The sequence below is a fragment of the Neomonachus schauinslandi genome, chromosome 3 (genome assembly GCF_002201575.2).
Source record: "Neomonachus schauinslandi chromosome 3, ASM220157v2, whole genome shotgun sequence".
Taxonomy (NCBI): domain Eukaryota; kingdom Metazoa; phylum Chordata; class Mammalia; order Carnivora; family Phocidae; genus Neomonachus; species Neomonachus schauinslandi.
The window spans coordinates 79,139,363-79,154,898 of record NC_058405.1 but is presented as its reverse complement, the minus strand read 5'-3'; the positions used below and the strand labels follow the sequence as shown (position 1 = coordinate 79,154,898).

Genomic DNA, 15,536 nt, shown 5'->3' with positions numbered 1-15,536 from the left:
CATTTGTGGGGGGGGAAAAAAGAAACACAACCCAAACTAACAATGTTTATTTTCATTATTTCATTATTTGTTTTGCTATTTAAAACTAAATTTAATTTTATTATGTGGACTTTTATCAGTTTCACTTGTAAATGAAATGAATTGTATAATATTTTTAAAAACAGAAATATTGGCTATGCATTTATCGAACATGTAAAGAACAGTTAGGAAAACAGCCCATTTTAAAGCTAGATATCCTGGAAATAGTCCCTTTATTAGAATAATTTTGTAGCTTTTTTAGAGTAATTTATAGTTTAGAAATTTAAAATATGAAATATGTTTTTATTCTCTCAGCTATTTTTTAATGAATGTTGTAAAGTTTGAGGCACTTGGGTGGCTCAGTCAGTTCAGTGGCCGACTTTTGGTTTTGGCTCAGGTCATGATCTCAGTCTCTACACTCAGCAGGGAGTCTTCTTGAGGTTTTTTTCTCTCTCCTTCTCCCTCTGCCCCTCCCCCCATTCGTGCCCTCACACACTCATGCTCTCTCTCTCTCAAATAAATAAATCTTTAAATGAATGTTGTTCAAAATATTTCTATTATTCTTTTAAATAGTGGCTTAGGATTGCTTTGCTTTTTATATATTGTTTGAATTCATAGTAACCTTTTGAGGGGAGAATAATTAGTTGTTATATGTAGTCTTAAAATCTTGTTACTAATAGGCCACAATTTAACAAAGATGAAAATTTAAAAATCTAAGACATTTTCATGACTATAATATGAATAGTTGTTTCTAAAAGGAATGATGTAAACTATATAGCATTCTGAGTTTTTTTTTTAATTATTGTTGTTAGTTTGCTTTTGATAATCTGCTTTATGGATGTCATAAATATCAGAAAACAATTTCTTTCCCTCTGCACTTTACTTCAGAGAATTTAATGGATATGTGAGTTACACCTATTCATGTGCCTTATATTTTAAATTAACACATTTTATTATTGTGACACACTCTAAAAGTAAAGATTAAAACATTGTCAATTCTTTTTTTTTTTATTTAAAGATTTTTATTTATTTGCGAGAGAGAGAATGAGAGACAGAGAGCATGAGAGGGAGGAGGGTCAGAGGGAGAAGCAGACTCCCTGCTGAGCAGGAAGCCTGATGTGGGACTCGATCCCGGGACTCCAGGATCATGACCTGAGCCTAAGGCAGTCAACCAACTGAGCCACCCAGGCGCCCATAAAACATTGTCAATTCTTATTCAAAGTGAAATGAGCTTATAAAACCTAAAGATTCAAAACAACAGTGACTTTTACATTAATAGCCATGGAGATTGTGTAGAGAGTCAATGAGATAACTTCTACAGGATGAACAATGTAAGCAGCAATAATTTTTGAGGTGCATTTTAGGAACTTCTTGGCAATTCAGTCAAAGATTCTTCCGAGAAAGTGAGAAAGAGAATCTGAAAAGTGAGCATATGATGTAGGGGTCTTTTTTGTTCCAGGGTTTACTTTGTAGAATTATAAATTACTAGCCTAGAAACTTCCAGTGGTTTTCTTTAAAATAATCAAAAACCCTTGCAAAGAATAATTGCCTATATTATAACCAATATATGTAGAATCTAGTATTTTAAAATCTTTTACCCTTAACAAAATTGAGTCAGTACATTTAATGGTACTTCATTTGAGGTCAGACACTTGCATAACACAGATTGTCAGATATTTTCAATATTAGCAGCTCTTAACCATCATAAAAGCTAAAGTAGGATTTTTGGTTGGACTCAACTGTCTTTAAGAGCAGAAGATGCCAAGAAGCCAAGCATTTTCTCAGTAAATGTATTTTGAAGGAAGGAAGGAAAACCCATTGCCTTCCTCCACTTTTTTTTCTGTTATTTCTCAGGCATTTCTAGGTTGAGTACTCACTCACCTTTCATGCAAAGTGTTTGACCATTCCAAATATCCTGTTTGGTTAGGATTGTCTCATACCGGCCAAGTGCTTAAAAATGCACTTTCATTTCTCATGGCTTGAGAATATAATTATATTTGGATCTACTTAAGATAATTTTTTGTAATACTTCCAGAATTAGTTTCTGTCATCAGTTTTGGAAAATTCTCCACCATTAGTCTTTCTTCCCTTTTTGGAACTCCAGTTACATTTCAGTTAGACCTTTTTACTGTGTTCCCATATGTCTCTTATGTTCTTTCCTGAGACCTTTTCTTAGCCTCTGTTTTTGCTTTGCTTATTTAGTCTTTCAATTTTCTGGGATCTTGACATTCAGATTCTGGTTGCCTCAGTAGTTCTCTGGTGCCTTCAAAAGATACTTGTAAAGCGGGGGAAATCGGAGGGGTAGACGAACCATGAGAGACGATGGACTCTGAAAAACAAACAGGGTTCTAGAGGGGAGGGGGGGTGGGAGGATGGGTTAGCCTGGTGGTGGGTATTGAGGAGGGCACATTCTGCATGGAGCACTGGGTGTTATGCACAAACAATGAATCATGGAACCCTTCATCTAAAACTAATGATGTAATGTATGGGGATTAACGTAAGAATAAAAAAAATAAATCAAAAGATACTTGTAATATTTTAATATAACTTTTCTAATTGTTCTCTGTAGAAGGGTCTTCTATAGGCTGGTCTCTGATAGCCAGAAGCAGAAATTCTAGAATTATTTTGTAAAGAGCAAATTTTATTGTGTCTCTTAGGTAAAACCTCACTTACACCCCATTATGCAAGATAAAAACTAAACTGTGTCATAAGACTCACAAGGCCCAATATTTACTACTCTACAGCTGTATCTAATCTGCTGTTAAGCCCATCTATTATGTTCTTAATTTCAGTTATTGTATTTTTAGGGTTTTTTGAATTCTTTTTTATAAATTTTAATTCTCAATTCTCATCTTGTCATCTGTTTTCTTAAACATATTAATCCACCCCCTTTGTGTCCTTTCCTGGCCTTATACTCTATATACACTGATCTTTACCCCAACCTTAAGCCTGAATACTGTCATATTACAATGGTGGTAACTTCCAGATATTTCATTTCTAGGCTGTAGAGACCTTAAAAATGTTTGAAAAAAAGGACAGTAGAGTGAAAAGTGCAGCGGCAACCAACCTCTCATTTCTTTATTATTTGGTAAGTTTTGTTTTTTTTATAACTAAGAGTTGATAATGTGGTATTTTTATGTTGCTGATTTTCTGCCTGAAGAGCATGCCTAGAGAGGCTCCAAAGAAGACTGGTGGAGAATGTTAGTAGAATTGGATGTCTAGAATTGGGTGGTCATGACAAGTTCTGGGCCAGGGGTCAAGTCTGTGGACATGACAAGAGGACCATCTCAGAAGTAGAAGGGAGGGAGAAAAATATGGTGCTAAGCATCACTGAGAGAATTGTAAAATGTAGATCTGGAAGATGAGCTAGAGATTTTTTTTTTTTTTTTTTTTGAGAGAGAGAGAGGTGGGGGGAGGGACAGAGAGAGAGGGAGAGAGAGAATCTTGAGCAGGCTCCCCACCCAGTGTGAAGTCTGACACAGGGCCTGATGTCATGACTCTGAGATCATGACCTAAGCCAAAATCAAGAGTCTGACGCCTAACCAGCTAAGCCACCCAGGTGCCCCCTATTTCAACACCATGTTAGTAGTAAAGAAAGTGATGTCTCAGGTTAAATGATTTATGCAAGGTACAGTGTCATCCATAAGAAGCACACTTTGAGCATCCGCTGGGTCCCAATCGTGGGGAATACCAGAAGCCTAGAAGATCACTAAAAGGGGGGTGCCTGGGTGGCTCAGTTGGTTAAGCGACTGCCTTCGGCTCAGGTCATGATCCCGGAGTCCTGGGATCGAGTCCCACATCGGGCTCCCGGCTCAGCAGGGAGCCTGCTTCTCCCTCAGACCCTCTCCCCTCTCATGCTGTTTCTCTCTCTCTCAAATAAATAAATAAATAAAATCTTTAAAAAAAAAATCACTGAAAGGGCACTTTCTTAATTTGGAACAGAGGGAGCATGCAGGTAGCCTAGGAGGGGAGAAGGGAAGGTTGGTTGGAAGTAGAGAACAATAAATTAATATAGATAATAAGTGCTTCAGAAATTCAGTGGCGGGGCGCCTGGGTGGCTCAGGTGGTTAAGCATCTGCCTTCAGCTCAGATCATGATCCCAGGGTCCTGGGATAGAGCCCTGCATCAGGCTCCTTGCTCAGCAGGGAGCCTACTTCTTCCTCTGCCTGCCGCTCCCTCTGCTTGTGCTTGCTCGCTCGCTCACTCTCTCTCTGTCAAATCTTAAAAAAGAAAAAAATTGAGTGGAGGCAGATAACATTTTGGGAGACTAAAGGAATGAACAAAAGCACAGAGGCAGGAAAGCTGGGAGGTGATGTGTACATAAGGATCACTATATTTAGTTAAACTACATTTCTAGTCCCTCTTCGAGCTTCTGATCTGTGCCGAATTACTGCGATTTACTGCTGTGCTGAACTGTTCAGTGGAAAGATGTTATTCCCTGCATGTGTTGGATAGAAAAGAGCTCAAAATCACTGGTGAAGAATGCCTCCAGTATTTTAAGTCTGCCAGGAGAGTGGTGCCAGATGCAGGTTTAGAAGAGGCTGCAGATTGGGAGAGATGCTGAGTTTGTTTTTAAATATATTTTAAAAATTTTTTTGTAGCAGTGGTGATATATTTAAATAGAAATGTCCAGGAACATGTGGAACTGATCTCAGATGGGAAGTTAGGGTTAGACATAAAATTTGATGATCATCTCTGTAGAGGTTAAAGCTTTGATAATAGATGCTATGGGCTGATTGTTTGTGTCCCCCTCCCCCAACCAAATTCTTATATTGAAGCCCAACCCCCCAACGTGACTGTATTTGGAGGTAAGGACTTCGAGAAATAATTAGGGTTAGATGAAGTCATGAGAGGGATGAAGTCCTGAGAGTCTCCTGATGGTATTAGGGCTCTTATTAGAAAAGGAGGATCCAGAGCCCTCCTCTGCCATGTGAGGACACAGCAAGGAAGCCATCTGCAAACCAGGAAGTGGCTTTCACCAAACACCACATTTGCTGGCACCCTGATCTTGGATCTCCCAGCCTCCAGAACTATGAGAAATAAATGTTTGCTGTTGAAGCCAGTCTGTGGTATTTTGCTATAGCAGCCTGAACTGACTAAGACAATAGAGGGTATTTCCACGTGTGAGAGTGTAGCACAGAACTGAGAACTAACTTTGGGATTCACATACATTAAAGACACAAGAATAAGACTCGGATAAAAAGACAGGAAAATAACTATAGTATGATGTCTGAAGTAAAGGAAGGCACTGAGAAGAAGTATGTAACACTGAAATCAGAGAGGTAGCACACAAGAATGAAGGGTCAGAAAAGGCCACTTTTGCTGATGAGACAGCAAACTCTGAGCTGGAGATTAGCTTGCATGAAGTTTACTGGGCAGATCTCTTTGGATCAGCACCTCGGAGAGAAGAATTGGCAGCAGCACTGAATGGAGAAGGAAACTGGGCTGTGATGCAGTCAACACAGGCCTTAGCCAACCCTGCTGGACCCCCTGAATTGGGATGGCTGCTTAGCACCCTCTCCCACTTGGGTAAGGGGGCTGGGCCTTTGTACCTCTGCATCAGCCAGTCATTGGGTACAGCCTGCTCACCAGGAAGGGGGTGCGACTTTGGGCAAGGCACCTCTTTCTCTTTGGGCTAGAGTGATTCACAGAGAGGGCTGACAGCTGACACTGGTGTCCTTCAGCACTTCTGAAGGACAAGTATGGGGGGGCTGAAGCACAGTCTCCATTGCCGGATTGCATTTGAATTTAGAAAATCATTTGTGATTTTTGTGAAAATGGTTTAATTAGTGACCAAATCTTTACGAAGTTTGATGAATGTTTGGGAGGAGACCAAGAAGATTTTTTTTTTTTAAGATTTTATTTATTTATTTGACAGAGAGAGACACAGTGAGAACAGGAACACAGCAGGGGGAGTGGGAGATGAGAAGCAGGCTTCCCGCCGAGCAAGGAGCCCGATGCGGGGCAAGAAGATTTTTTAAAGAGGAAGAAAAATGGTTAGATTTAGTCAACTGAACAGAGTCATCACAATAGCTGATCAATAATTTGTTGCACCTAGGTCTGAGGAAAATAATTGTTTTGGGGCAAAATTATGAATCTGGCTTCCAGTATGCAGTTGTGTCAGTTTTTATTGCTCTGTAATAAGCTGCCCCAAAAGATAGTGGCTTAAAATAACCATATATTTACTCATATTTTACCTGAAAAGGCTGGGTTCATTTGGGTGGTCCTTCTGCTGGTCTGGCCTGGGGTCACTCATCCTGCTGCCATCTTCTGAGGCTTGACTGAGGCTGCATTGTCCCAGTGCTTCCCTCACGTCTGCAACTGAGCTGTTGACCAGCATCTCGTTCCTCCTTCTCTGGCAGGGGAGCCCAGACTTCTTACATGGGATAGGGTCCATAGGAGGAGACCCCAGTGCACTCAGGTGCTTACCAGGCCAAAATGATTACCCCTCCAAGGACACTCATAGTCTCACCAGTCACCGCATCAGGTCTAGATAGAGATGGGGCTTTCTCAGGCGCAGGCCCTCTTGATCCAAAGGTCTAGGAACAGAAAAACACACCATCTACCCCATAGACTTAACATCCTGTGGTGCGATACGAATGGGGTAACTGTAATGAGTTTGAACTCTTGTTCAAAAGGGGTGAGATGGAGGTATCTAGCAGTCACTGGTCCTGAATGGGTCAGAAATCCAGTTAAGTACATGGGGCCAGTGCCCCCTAAAGTGGGAAAAGGGAATGTTCCTAAGTTAGGACCCAACTCTGATCCTTGGGAGTGGTACCCCCAAACCTTTGGGCTCTGTGGCTCTTGGCTCTGCTTTCAGAGAGCACCTTCCTTTTACAGAAAAAATACCCTATACTTGCAGCTGATTAACTTTCTTAGTTTGCTTTCTGCCCAGAAAAATTGGGGACCCAGAGGCCTTCTTTCATTTTGGACTGTGTCTGTCCCTTTAATCCAAGCTGGCAACACTTAAGCTGGTACAGTTCACTTAAAAAACTTGGCAGGTTTTCTATAAATCTTATTGGGGGTGCCTACATGCCCCAGAAGCCATATCCACAGTTCTTTTCAGGGCAGACCCCTTTCCACTTAATTGTACAAGGCTTTTGTGGACTAGAGCCCCAAAGATACTTGAAAGCTTTTTTCTACCTGAGAGAGAAGGTCTGCTTTGCTAGGCACTACCTTAAATCTTCCTGAGAGGTTTCCAAAGAGTATTCCAGCCACACCCTTGGTGTGATCTCTACCCTGCAACCACTTCTTACTCTGAGACTCTTGCTGCTAAGAGAAACTACAGATATGAAATAATTTTTTTTAAAGATTTTATTTATTTATTTATTTGGCGGAGAGAGAGACAGAGAGAGAGGGAACACAAGCACGGGGAGTGGGAGAGGGAGAAGCAGGCTTCCAGCCGAGCAGGGAGCCCGAGGCGGGGCTTGATCCCAGGACCCTGGGATCATGACCTGAGCTGAAGGCAGACGCTTAACGACTGAGCCACCCAGGCACCCCGAGATATGAAATAATTTTATTTTCCAACCCAACAAGTCCTGGTTTTTCTTTATTTCTTCTAAATTCAAGTTGGAAAATCAGAACACTTCTCTCTTAAGCTCCTTTCTCTTTGTGTACTTTATCATACCCAGTTAAAGTAAGTTAATTGGCACTTTTAACCTCCTGCCTAGAAACCTCCTTGGCCACATGCATACATTTACTAAGTACACTTTCTAACTTCCAAGTCAGTGTAGATGCCAGTTTTCCCAGTTATTTCATGACTGCAAAACATGGCTTTCCCTTTATGCAGCCTCTGCTAACAATTCCTTACCGCCTCTCCAGCCTCCACTAATATGGTTCTAATGCTTCTCTAAATTTTGCCTGCTGCCTAGCCCAAAAGACAAGGTTATATGTTTTAGTTTTTATGACAGCAGCACCCCACTTTTAGGTACCAATTTTTATATCAAATACATGAATGTTCATCACAGCATTATTCATAATGAACAAAAGCGCGTGGGCCCAACCCAGGTGTCCATCAACAATGAATGGATAAACAAAATGTGGCCTATCCATACAATGGGATATTATTCAGCTGTAAACAGGAATGAAGCGCTGATGCATAATACAACATGGATGAACCTTGAAAACATTATGCTAAGTGAAGGAAGCCAGACATAAAAAGCCATCTATTATATGATTGTATTTATTATGAAATGTCCAGAATAGGCAAATCCATGGAGATGGAAAGCAGATAAGTGGCTGCCAGGGGCCAGAGGGGAAGGGAGAATAGGGAGTGACTGCTAATGGGTACAGGATATCTTTTGTGGGGGTGATAAAAATATTCTGGAAATAGATACTGGTGATGGTGGTACAACTTTTTGTGAATGTATTAAATGTCACAGAATTGTACATTTTTAGAAATGTGAACTGTATCTCAGTTTTTTAAAAGCTCGCTCAGGGAAGCAGTCAGTGGGAGTGTTACGGGAGAAGGGATACAGGAACTAGCGCTTACACAGTGGTGGAGGAGCTCTGGAGGTGAAGGGGCAGGAGGGTCAGGGGGTCTGAACAGTGACAGAGTGGCCAAGCATGTCCAGCACTACCCAAAAGGGGGCCTTCATGGAGAGGCCTTGTGGAAAGCAGTTGCCTCTGCACGACTGCCTCCTCTGTGGGTCCAGAGCCAAACCCCATCAGGGATCGAGGTCACTGTGGTCAGCAGGGACAGCACAGTTGGGAAGAAGAGCCAAAGGTGGAGTCAAAGTGAATGAAGACAGGCTGGAACCCACAGGTATTTCTGCATCAGTCCTGTCACTGATGACCAGAGGAAGACCTTCAGAGGGCAAAAGCTGCTGCTTCATGTCTGCGTTCCTCATGTCCTACAAGTTCCTTTCCGCCAGCTCTATAGACAAGAACCATGCGGGAAAGGGGATTCTAGGAAATCTGGTTCCTAGCTTAAGCAAGCTGACACAGCACAAATGCTGCACGATTTAAGAATTGAAAGGTCCATGCAGCTTAAGTGAATGATGGCAAGGTCCTGATGGAGCATTTGGCAGAGGAGACCGAAGACAATTCATTGCTAGAAATGCAAGTCCTAGTAGGCAACGCAACCTATTTGATTGAAGAGCAGAAAGGATAGTGATGCCTTTATAGCTATTTCAGTGCTATAGGTTTGGGAAGCATAGTACTGCAATTGTGATGTGAAATTTGGGCATTCAGAATGGAGCCACTTACATGTAAATAGTGTTGTTATTCAAACCATGAGTCTGTGAAGAAGTCTTAGGCATAAGAAACTTGGGTAGCTGAAGGAGCTTGCTGATTAAAAATCTTTTGTAGAATAAGCCTATCAAGACCAAGATATGTAAAATATTTCTGTTTATCATATTTGCAATCTCAGAAAATCTGTTTATCATGTCTGTAATCCAGAACAGTCAGAAAAGGTATTTGATGAACTCCAAATATTTTGTGTACATTTTGTATTTCATTTAGGAAAATGAATTTGCACAAGCCAGCAGCTATGCAGATTTAGCTGTGAACTCTGATAGATATAATCCCTCAGCTCTGACTAATAAAGGGAATACAGTTTTTGCAAGTGGTGATTATGAGAAGGCAGCTGAATTCTATAAAGAGGCTCTAAGAAATGATTCTTCTTGTACTGAAGCACTTTATAATATTGGTAAGTAAAACCAGCAAAATTGCTGTTTTGGATTTTCTCCTTTACAATTTTTTTCTCTTTTCTTTTTTTAAATTGGCTTAAAGAGTTCCAATTCATTAGAGGGAAGAGTTGACTTCCTTGTAACAAAATAATTGAAAAGAAGGTTCTTGGATTATTGATTATTTTTAATGGAATTGATTCCAAAGTTATACACATGCAAAATTTGGATAGATGTTGTCCCTTGCCCTCTAAAAAGACTTTTCCAATTTATGTGCCACCATAGTGTATGAGACTGACTGGTTTCCCAAGTTCCTGTTAATATTGGATATTTAACTCATGCCAAATTGATGGGTGGAAAAAACCCATTTTCTTCCTTTTTAATTATGATCAATTTCAAACATAAAGAAATTTTAGAGAAAAATAAATACTCATGTCCCTACCAACTATATTTAACACATTTTAACATTTTGTCATATTCTCATCAGGTATTGTTTTTAAACAAAATAGTATAAGACCTAGAGGCGTACCACCATCTTATTCCCTTCCCTGCCTGTCAGAGGTCACCTGACATGGATATCATTTCTTCCTGTTCATGAGTTTGTAGTGTGGCAAACACATTGATGCAATACTGTGTCTTATCTCTTGGGTTATTAATGAAGTTTCTTTTGAAGTTTTCTTCTCCCTGCAATAGGTGTGTTTTGCTTTCTTTGGTTTGCTTGTTTGTTTTGTCCTCTGTATTTCATGTCATGAACTCTCCTCTGATGTCTGAGGATCCTGGCCTGTCTTCTTGCATTTAGGAGTTTGCAGCTAAAAGCTAAGTGGGATCTCTGAGGCCACAAGTGAAATTGATGCACTGGCACCCTGCCACAGGGCCATCTGTGTGATCTGTGTAGTTGGGGAACTGCCTGTTAGCCAATTGGATCCTTCCTCCCCCAGAAGAGTCTTTAATCTCCTGCCAGAGGCGAAAAGAAGACCTGGCTGGGTTGGGAGGAGAGGAGGCAGGGAGGAATTGGCCATTTTAGCCAGAGTCAAGGAGAGTTTAAAGTTGTATTGGAGAAAAGGAGGGTGTGACCATTTGGGTAACTGGGAAAAGAGCATTACTGACAGAGGGAAGTGAATAGTAAAAGCCTTAATGCAGGAGATTTCTTGCCTAGGTATATATTTACTTATTCTCTTTATAAGTTTTAAATACTTTTCCTAGTCCATTGCTTGGCTTTTAACTTTGTAATTTCTTTTGTCAAACAATTTTTCAATTTTTATGTAGTCAAAAATTTTGTTTTTTTAAAATGTGTGGCTTTTCGGGGCGCCTGGGTGGCTCAGTCGTTAAGCATCTGCCTTCGGCTCAGGTCATGATCTCCAGGTCTTGGGATCGAGCCCCGCATCAGGCTCCCTGCTCAGCGGGGAGTCTGCTTCTCCCTCTCCCTCTGCCTCTCCCCACTGCTCCTACTCTCTCTCTCTCTCTCTCTCTCTGTATCTCTCTGTCTCAAATGAATAAATAAATTAAAAAAATTTTTTTTAAATGTGTGGCTCTTCTTTATTTATTGCTTATTGCTTTATGAAGCCCTACCCTTCCTCAAGATTATAAAATCATTTTCCTATATTTTCTTTTCATACTTTTACATCTTTGTTTTTCTGTTTAGTTTTAAAGTAAGTTTTGAATATATTCAAAATAGGAATCTATGTTTTTTTGTTTCATGTGTAGTCAGTTGTCCTGGCACCTTTTGTTACTAGTCCCTTAGTCCCCACCAAGTTTAAATTCTGTAACTGAGTCCGTTTCTGAACTATGTAATCTGCTGATGTATTTCTCTGTTCCTGTTCCCCTCCCACACTTTACAATCACTAAAGCATTATAGCATGTTTTGGTGTCTGCCAAATGTTAGTGGGAAATCCCCTCTCCCACCTTCTTCTTCTTTAAAAAAAATCTATTCATCTTTATTTTCTCTTCTGGATGAATATTACATATATATAAGGATTTATTCTGTGACTTTGAGAAAATTACTACCAGTAGTAATGCTTATAGCTTTTTTCTTTCTTCTTTCTAAGGCCTTACCTATAAGAGGCTAAACCGGCTCGATGAAGCTTTGGATTGTTTCCTGAAACTTCACGCAATCCTGAGAAACAGTGCCCAAGTTCTTTACCAGATAGCAAATGTGTATCTTATGTGAAAAACTTGAGGACAGTTGTTAATGCATTAAATAACCTTAGCCAATTAGGTAATTGATGAGAATAATATCTTAAAACTTATCAGATTAATATGTGATAAAAATATTTGAGTGATCCTGTTTTTTTTTTCAATTTTAATTCCAGTTTAATTAACACTAGTGTTAATAACACAAGTGTTATATTTGTTCCAGAGGCATAGCATAGTGATTCAGTAATTCTGTACATTACTCAGTGCTCATCATGATAAGTGCCCTCCTTAATCCCCATCACCTATTTCTGCCATCCCCCCACCCACCTGACCTCTGGTAGCCATCTCTTTGTTTTCTATAGTTAAAAGTTTGTTTTGGGGGTGATTTTAAAAGATCATTTGCATTATAAAAGGAATTATTTAAAGGTTAAAACTATTATTTCTTAATTTTTGGAAATAATAATTGAAATAATTGAGTATAACATGTTTAATACATATAAACTATTCATTGATTGTAGATTAGATACTTTAGAATGTATTTTTTTTTTTAAAGATTTTATTTATTTATTTGAGAGAGAGAGTGAGAGAGAGAAAGAGCACAAGAGGGGGGAGTGGGAGAGGGAGAAGCAGACTCCCTGCCGAGCAGGGAGCCCGACGCGGGACTCGATCCCGGGACTCCAGGATCATGACCTGAGCCGAAGGCAGTCGCTTAACCAACTGAGCCACCCAGGCGCCCTACTTTAGAATGTATTAAGTCTGAGTCTTGTAGGGTATTTTTGAAGCAGTAACTTACTATTTAAAAGGAAAATATTGTTTATTACTGCTTAGTACTGTTGATTGAGTTTGGTTAATTTGTCTTATTTTAGTTGACCTATAGGTTTAATGAGTATAACTCTTCAAAGGCTTTTACCCTACGAAATTAGCCAATAGTTTATATCAATTCACTCATTCATTCCATTCACTCAGTAGTTACTTATTGACTGTGGGCTATATATACCAGTATTACCTTTAGAACTCTGGGGAATGTTGAAATAGAAAACATTCCTCCTGTGTCAGTTTCTCCTACAACTCCTGGCTTTCTTTAGTTTGGGTTTTTTTTTTTCCTTGCCATTGGTTGAAAAAGCAGAAATTTGTTAATGTTTTTAATGCCTTTGACAGTATTTGAAAAACATGTTAATTTCTCTCCTGATTTTAAAAATAATAAGCTTTCACAAAAATATTTGGGAAGGGTTAAAAAAAAATTTTTTTTTTAAGATTTTTTATCTATTTAACAGAGAGAGACACAGCGAGAGAGGGAACACAGGCAGGGGGAGTGGGAGAGGGAGAAGCAGGCTTCCCACTGAGCAGGGAGCCTGATGCGGGGCTCAATCCCAGGACCCTGGGATCATGACCTGAGCCGAAGGCAGACGCTTAACGACTGAGCCACCCAGGCGCCCAAAATCTTTTTTTTTTTAAGATTTTATTTGAGAGAGTGCATGCATGCATGGGGGGAAGGGCATAGGGAGCGGGAGAGAGCAACTCAAGCAGACTCCGTGTTCAGCACAGAGCCCATCACAGGACTCAGTCTTAACCACCCGAAGACCATGACCTAAGCCGAAACCAAGAGTCAGATGCTTAACTGACCATGCCACCCAGGTGCCCCAGGAAAGTTTAAAATCTCTCTCTTTTTAAAAAAGTATTCTATTTATTTATCTTTAGAGAGGAGGGTGGGCAGAGGAAGAGGGAGAGAAGCAGACTCCCTGCTGAGTGGGGAGCTCGACAGGGGGCTCGATCCCGTGACCCTGAGATCATGACGTGAGCTGAAATCAAGAGTTGATTGCCTGACTGAGCCACCCAGGCACCCCAAGGTTAAAATCTTATGTAGAGGGGTGCCTGGGTGGCTCAGTCGGTTAGGCGTCTGCCTTTGGCTTGGGTTATGATCCTGGGGTCCTAGGATCGAGCCCCATTTCAGGCTCCCTGCTTGGCGGAGAGCCTGCTTCTCCCTCTCCCTCTGCCTGCCACTCTGCCTATCTGTGCTCTCTCTCTATCTCTCTGTAAAAAAAAAAAAAAGATCTTATGTAGGTTTTTAAGTTAGCATTATCTTGATTTAAATTTTATAGAAATATGTTAGGAAAAAGTATGTTATAAGGTATACCATTAATAATTTTAAATACTACCTGCTCTACTTTTTTTAGAGTACATAAAACATTTTTTAATGAAAAAATTATTTTTAGAGCAGATGGTTTCATGTTTATTCCATTTAGCTTTTTTGTTTTGTCCATTTGATCTCTCTGAAATTTCCACTATCATGATCTGATACTGCCCAGTTCATGATCAGTTTGGATTTAGTTAAGCAATTGATATGTTTAAGGCTGTTTGAATACATTTTCTTATTTTTATGTTTCTCTATGGTATCACATTTGCCATCATTAAAAACAAGATTCTTGGGGCGCCTGGGTGGCTCAGTCGGTTAAGTGTCTGCCTTCGGCTCAGGTCATGATCTCAGAGCCCTGGGATCGAGCCCTGCATCAGGCTCCTTGCTCAGCGGGCAGTCTGCTTCTCCCTCTCCCTCTGCCCCTCCCCTTGCTCATGCTCTCTCTCTCTCTTTTTCTCTCTCAAATATATAAATAAAATCTTTAAAAAAAAACAAACCAAAAAACCCAGATTCTTCTTTTTCAATAAAACTTTGGATTAGAATATTTTCATTTTACTGAGACATTTAATATAAAAATAAATAGTCAATAAGTATTGGCGGGAATAAATTATTTGAGTGTATGCAGAGGATTTACTAGGCACAAAATCTACAAAAACAAACTCCTTGTTTGGGGTTTATAATCTAATTAGGGAAAACTCCAGGAAAATACATGGAAACTCTTCCCTTAATATTTGAACATTTTAAGAGAGGTAGAATAATTGAACATAATTTTCAGGCATTTTTATTAAGGACAAATTTTGGACAGTGGACACTGCTTTGAATAAAAGAACAAACTGTTAATTCTGCTAGAAATTTGGGAGTTGATCTTAGTGGATAGTAATGAAGCAAAAGGAAAAGCAAGGCATATATGGAACATGAGTGTTACAGTGCTGCATTTTTCATCCCCATCCCTGAAGAAATTCAGAGTAAACAGTATTAAATAGCACATTACTATAGGCTAAGAAATATTTTTACTGTAATGTTGTTTTTAGGTTTCTTTATTGATCAGTGAATTTAGAAAAATTGTGTTATCCTTAACTAAAATTGTCCAAGATATGAATTAATGGAAGATCCCAATCAAGCTATTGAATGGTTAATGCAGCTGATCAGTATTGTTCCAACTGATTCTAGAGCTTTGTCTAAACTAGGAGAATTATATGATAGTGAAGGAGATAAATCCCAAGCATTTCAATATTACTATGAGGTACGTGTAATCTTACTTTCCTTCTTCTTTAAAGCTTTTTACGAATTGTTATAAAACAGTCAGCAGGCCTTTTAGTTTTTAAGAATTAGAAATGCTTACTAGTTTCTAAATGAATAATTTAAAATAAAATAAAGCATTTGTGGAATATAAAGTTAGTTTTTGATTAATAAAAAAATTAAAAGTACAAATTCATTGTTCCCTTGAAGCATGATTTTCATCCCTTTTTTAATTCTTTTACTTACTTAGACTCAGATCATCTATCAGTACATCAAAAAGCTATTGATAGGTAATTTAAAAATATGTCAAACAAATGTTTTCTAATTCTTGTAGTTTTAAAACTTACAAAGTACTTATGACAGCTCATACTTTTTTACTAAGAAAC

At 39.4% G+C, this 15,536-nt stretch overlaps 1 protein-coding gene across 7 annotated transcripts in view; it reads left to right on the top strand.

Annotated features, from left to right (window-relative positions):
* The window catches only part of IFT88 (intraflagellar transport 88), a 142,422-nt gene that overhangs the window by 61,249 nt on the left and 65,637 nt on the right, over window positions 1-15,536 (top strand). For all 7 annotated transcript variants that reach the window (XM_021678219.1, XM_044913227.1, XM_044913226.1 and 4 more), the window contains 4 exons: window positions 3,020-3,106; window positions 9,481-9,667; window positions 11,690-11,798; window positions 15,004-15,154. In XM_021678219.1, coding sequence (XP_021533894.1) covers window positions 3,020-3,106; window positions 9,481-9,667; window positions 11,690-11,798; window positions 15,004-15,154 — 534 coding nt within the window. The remainder of the gene's footprint in view (window positions 1-3,019; window positions 3,107-9,480; window positions 9,668-11,689; window positions 11,799-15,003; window positions 15,155-15,536) is intronic.